Source organism: Alosa sapidissima, chromosome 2 (assembly GCF_018492685.1).
Source record: "Alosa sapidissima isolate fAloSap1 chromosome 2, fAloSap1.pri, whole genome shotgun sequence".
Taxonomy (NCBI): Eukaryota; Metazoa; Chordata; class Actinopteri; order Clupeiformes; family Clupeidae; genus Alosa; species Alosa sapidissima.
In genome coordinates, this window is record NC_055958.1 from 11,162,808 (window position 1) to 11,168,274 (window position 5,467).

The 5,467-nt window shown below is 39.1% G+C and overlaps 1 protein-coding gene across 3 annotated transcripts; it reads left to right on the forward strand.

The window, feature by feature from the left end:
• The first annotated feature begins 650 nt into the window (after positions 1 to 650).
• Positions 651 to 5,265, forward strand: lacc1 (laccase (multicopper oxidoreductase) domain containing 1). Of its 3 annotated transcripts, XM_042070186.1 has the most exons (6): positions 652 to 935; positions 1,452 to 1,595; positions 1,849 to 2,027; positions 3,734 to 3,899; positions 4,275 to 4,500; positions 4,749 to 5,265. In XM_042070186.1, the coding sequence occupies exons 3-6, from the start codon at positions 1,878 to 1,880 to the stop codon at positions 4,930 to 4,932; spliced, it is 726 nt and encodes a 241-aa protein (XP_041926120.1). In that variant the 5' UTR covers positions 652 to 935; positions 1,452 to 1,595; positions 1,849 to 1,877; the 3' UTR covers positions 4,933 to 5,265. The 3 variants fall into 3 exon arrangements, with proteins under 3 accessions (XP_041926101.1, XP_041926110.1, XP_041926120.1); XM_042070167.1 differs by having other exon boundaries at positions 651 to 1,595; XM_042070176.1 differs by having other exon boundaries at positions 651 to 1,595; positions 1,849 to 2,021.
• The last annotated feature ends 202 nt before the right edge of the window (positions 5,266 to 5,467 follow it).

A 5,467-nucleotide genomic window follows, 5' to 3' on the forward strand; every position in this document is an offset into this window, starting at 1 on the left:
CAAGTGGCAACATGACAACATGAACTGACAACATGTACTGAGTGTGTGTGTGTGTGTGTCTGTGAGTGGGTGTACATGTGTGTGTACTTTATGTGTGTCTGTTTGTGTGTGTGTGTGTGTGTGTGGGTGGGTGTGCAGCTTCTGTGTGTGCATGCATGCATGTGTGTGGGAACATTGGTGGTAAGTTGTAGGAGTGTGTGTAAGGAGATGTCTTTTATCTCCTGGATGAAAATTATACTTTTTCCCAATCATTTCCTATGGTGGTCATTTTTGACCGTGAACAAAAAAAGTGTTTCTAAGTTGAAAAAATCACTCAAAATTCAAAGAAAGTAGTCACAACAAATGCTATGTGTTTAAAAGCCTTTTGTGAAGGATATCATAAGATCTTGAGGCAATCTGATAAAAAATGCCATATGATACAGGGAATGTGTAAATCGGTCATTTTTGACCGGAACAGTGTTAGAAGGTTAAAAAGCAAAGTAACTTCAGTTACTGAGAATTGTACCGAGTAAAATATTACTGAAATTGTATTGGTAATGCCTTACATTACTGCATTACAGCAAAAAGCAATGCATTACTGTAATTACATTAGTTTTGTAATGAATTACTCCCAACACTGGAGCTGATCAACTGTCTGCTTTCACTTTTGAATGAAGTTCCACTGCAAGAAGTGACTGACTACTTGAGTGATATGAAAGACGTAAATAAGAAGCAAAACCCATTTCCCTTGATAACAATACAGTGCATTGCTTTGCTGGAGTACCGGTATAACAATACGATGTTATGAAACACAGCCTTGTTTATCTTCCTTGAGCCTTGTTTGTCTCATGATCTGGAGTTTCCACTGAGGTACACGGCGGTACGACGTCATTCAGGAAGTTTTGAGCTTGTCCTCTACACTGCAGGCTCTCCGGTAGGCTACATTGTTTTCTAAGGTAAAAGAGCTTTTTGAAGTCCTAAGTCTAATCGTTCAGGTAAAGCAAGTAAGCGACATAGCCTGTTGACGCTTGAATATTTTGCTCCCTCCGCCTTCGCTTGTGCTTAGTAAATACCCGACCGCATGGCTAAAGTTATTGTCGTGGATCTTGGCAGCGATCCTAGTTCAGAGTACAGTAAGGCTTGTTTTGAAGCATTTACAGGAAAGATATCAATGATTCTTGGTCAGGCTGATGAAATGCACGAACCTGTTTACCTCATTGGTTGTCTGCAGCAGAGCTCAAGTGCTCTAGGCATAACACCTGAGAAATTTGTCAGCTTAAGGAAACAGATTCGTGTCTTACTGGACAGCTCAGTTTCTGCTTTGCTCTACACAATCAAGCGAGAATTGGATAGTCTGGACTTGAGCAATATTGTGGTAATTACGTCTCATAATCGGATGATTATCCTGCAAAAATACCAAGAACTTCTCTTTACACCTGTGTACCTCTTTGAATATGTCACCGTGTTCGAAGATCCGAGCACTTTCGGTAGTGCTAGGCCTGGTACAAACATTACCTCTAGAGAGATCACAGACGTGACAGAAGAAGTGGGTACATTTCTTCGACAGCTCCCAGCAGTTGGTGAAATTACGGTCCTTAAATCATCCCTGGTGCCTGGTGAGTTATATGATCATTATTAGCGCTTTCAATTTAATTTGGGAAGAATAGTTAGACGTTTGGGTAGAATATAGGCTAACTTAGGCTACTCTTGATTCTCAAGATCACACAACATCAAATAATGATATCGCCATAGCCTATATGAACTATCCTGAGGGAAAAAAAATCTGGTTGATTTATGTTTATATGACTATATTCCTTTATGATATGTTATATAATATTGTTTTTAAAGCAAGTCCTCTCTGTCCTCTAGACTGCTTCTCCCATGGTTTCAGTACTAGGATGGGAGGAATCTCCTACATCAGCACTCTAAGCTCACTCAACCTCTTCAGCAGCTCCAGGCGGAGAGACCCCAAGGCGGTTGTGAATGAGAACATCAGGCGTCTTGGACTCCAGATGGGCTTTCAGCCTCACCAGTTCCACCTGGTAAAGGTGAGAGGGTTAGCCTCTGTAAATTTGCCTTCAGTCGCATTGAAATGTGTGCCCAGAAAACATTATTTTTAATGGCCTAATCTTTTAAAGTATGAGCAATCGTTCATCTCACTGCAGATTTATTCTGTCAGTTCTTATCCTTAGAATATCTGATATATGAGGTATAATTTTGTAGATCATTTGTGTTTGATGATTTGTAGAAGTGTTGTGTACCTCCTTTAGCTTTCTCTAAATCAGTCCATGTCAGTGAAACAGACCTAACCATTCATTCATTCATCCATTCAATCTTTATTTATTCTCGGAGGTTAATTGAGGGTAGTCCTCATTTTCAGTGAAGCCGAGATTACAGTAACAATGAAAAGAGATATAGTATAAAAATTGTGGTAAATAAAACAAAAGAAAACAAATAATAAGATAACCTACATAACATTATTAAGGAGGAAGGGAAAAATAAAAATACTGAAAATATTCACAATAAAATAATAACAATAATAAAATAACGTTTACATAAAACAGGTACAATTTGACATAGGAAGGTTTGTGATTACAGATCTGGGCCCAGTTTCCCGAAAGCATCTTAAGCCTAAGAGCGTCGTAAAGTCCCTCTTACGAACGTCTTAAGATTTGCCGACTGTTTCCCGAAACCATTGTAGCTTAAGAACGTCGTGAAAACACTCGTAGATCTACGAGTGCTCCAGAGTTCTCGTTACCGGCTAAGAGCGTCTTAACAGTACTTCTCACTGAGGTCACCAACAGGACATACAGAGTAATTACAACTTAGAATACATAATCCAATTTACGTTCCCATTCTTTATTGTGTTTATCTGTGATGAATCAGATTTTAACGTGCAAAATAGCATAGCCTACATTTAATGGTCATAATAATGTGATGAAAAGCGGACAAAAATGCAATCAAGTTATGAAACGAGACGTTGCCAGAATAGTTTGCCATTATCTTTGCTAAGTGAAGGCTATATTTTATTAGGCCTATGAGGTAAAAGCAGAGAAAGGAACATGTGGTTTAGTCTGTAGGCCTACTGCATCAAAATCTAAGCCTACACATTTCCTCACTTTCTTACTCAACTTCTTTCTTATCTTCAAACGTGTTCTTAAGTGACACCGCAAAAGATTATTGCATTGTGCAACAATCTAATGTTAAATAATTACAATTATTTATGTTTGTGTGTGGTATATAACCTAGACTAGGCTACTTGGGATGCTTACATGCAGATGTCAAAGTGTTTCTATTTCCGTATTGATGTGAATTAATGTGTAGATCCTAAGTTTGAATGGTAGGCCTGGCTGTGACGTGCAGTCACCTGACATCACCATCAAATTAGAGGATATTTCAGAACTATTAACGTGGACAGCTCCCCTTAAGAGCATCTTAAGCTCAGTGCACGCGCGTTCACGCTACGAGCATGTTCAGGAAACAGTCGGAAAAACCAAGCGAACGATCGTGAGCGTGTCTCCGTCGTTATCGGGAAACTGGGCCCTGAATTGATTATAGGAAAGTAGAGTTTTCATTTTTATGTTACATTGAAGATTATTCCAGGAAGTAGGGGCACCATAACAAAAGGCCAACTAAGTGTGGATATGAGGAACCAGAAGTCTATGAACCGGAAGCAACAACAATTAATGTTTGTGTACAGTAACACAAACTGTCTTTGAAGAAATGACAACTTAATGTTTTTTTTTTTTTCTAGACAAATCATGCCAGTGATGTGTGGGTGATCGGAGAAGAAGCACCTGAGAGCTATGATGGAATTGTTACCAATCAAGTCAACGTTGTCATAGCAGCACCAGGTGCTGACTGCATGCCACTACTCTTCACCGACCCTGTAGAAAAAGTTATTGGAGTGGCTCACGCAGGTGACTATTTCAAAACTATTCACTCACTCTTTGTTGAAGTTACCAAGCATTGTGGCAGAGTTAGTCTGGTGAATTGGGAAGTACATCATTTTCATAAGGTAATAGGGATCACGAGGGACAGTTTTCTGCATTTGCCAAAATGTAAAGGCTATTGGATTGGTTTTGACACCAAAAGTCTCATGTGGATATTTTCTCCAGTAAGGCCATATATTTTAGCAGTCACCAAGCCTTGACAAATAATTGATTTTGGTTCAACTTAACCATCAATTTGTTTTACACTTTTAAGGCAAAAGTTAATATTTAATTCAACATAATTTGCATAATCCAGTGTTTTTTTTCTTCTGTTTTTCGGTATGCTCTCCTCCATTAATGAAGGCTGGAAGGGTACACTAATGGGGATTGCTAAGGCAACAGTAAATGCCATGGTGTCACGATTTGGTAGTAAGACGGAAAATATTTTAGCTGTGATTGGTCCATCTGTTGGTTCCTGCTGCTTCAAGCTTGACCAGGAGTCAGCCAAAGAGTTCCATTCCATTCACCCACATTGTGTCAGGAAAGATGGGACACCAAAGCCCTTCATCAATATCAGGCTGGCTACAAGGTAAACCACCATGCAATGAGTGTTTATCTATGATGGTTATTTGCAGGTCAAGAAGACAAATGACTCCTAATAAAGTCCCCACTCCCCACTGTCACAAGACAATTATTCAAATTTGATTGTTAGAAATACAAAAAGAAACAGAAGAATATAAACAACATACATCCAACCTACCCCAAATTAGGTTCATTCATTTGTTGAATAAGAAAGTCTTTTTTTTAATCATTTTGTAAATGTGTTTTAACTTTCAGAGTTCTGCTGGAGCGAGAGGGGCTCGTCTCTGAGCACATTCATGATGACACTGTTACAGACATTCCAAGTGTAACACTGTGCACCTCTTGCCACTCAGACATGTTCTTCTCTCATGTTCGAGATGGGACCAACTTTGGCACACAAATCGGCTTCCTTTGGATAAAAGATGGGGGGAAAGTATAGCAATGTTTTAATGTTGTTATGACAATGTTTAGGCCTGTTGATATGTAAATGACACTCAGTCACTCATGAAAGCATGACATTTGGTACTCTTGTACAGTCTTGTATGTCCCTGAATATGGAGCCACAAAACCCCTCATGCCAGCAATGGTGGCCATTTTACTTTCGCCCATAACCGAATGTGTTTTACATCATGGGTGCAAGTTTGGCAGCGAAGCGGTAACAATAACGATTAAGTATAGCCTACGTCCTAGCCAAGACCTCTGTTGAAGTGAATTGAAAAAACCAATCACATGCAACCCCAAATTAGATTTTGATCTGTCTATAGGCAAATAAATGAAGAGTTCAGATGCAAAACCCTTGAAATCCGTCTGACCACTTTTCTTTTAAATGAGCATTTAAATTCAGGCTCCTATAGGTTTTTGCCTATAAATCGATATTTCAGACCAGGAAGATAGTGGTATTTAGGAGGTTTAGAAGTTAAATTATTTGATTAGCGTATACTATGTGTGAAGAGCATCCCCTCACCATCTTTATC

What these genes read in the sequence shown, in the direction of transcription:
- lacc1 (XM_042070167.1), top strand. Translation starts at nt 1,061, where the DNA reads ATGGCTAAAGTTATTGTCGTGGATCTTGGCAGCGATCCTAGTTCAGAG. An exon ending in TAAATCATCCCTGGTGCCTG is followed by an intron (nt 1,596 to 1,848) that starts GTGAGTTATATG and finishes TCTGTCCTCTAG; the next exon opens with ACTGCTTCTCCCATGGTTTC. An exon ending in ACCAGTTCCACCTGGTAAAG is followed by an intron (nt 2,028 to 3,733) that starts GTGAGAGGGTTA and finishes TTTTTTTTCTAG; the next exon opens with ACAAATCATGCCAGTGATGT.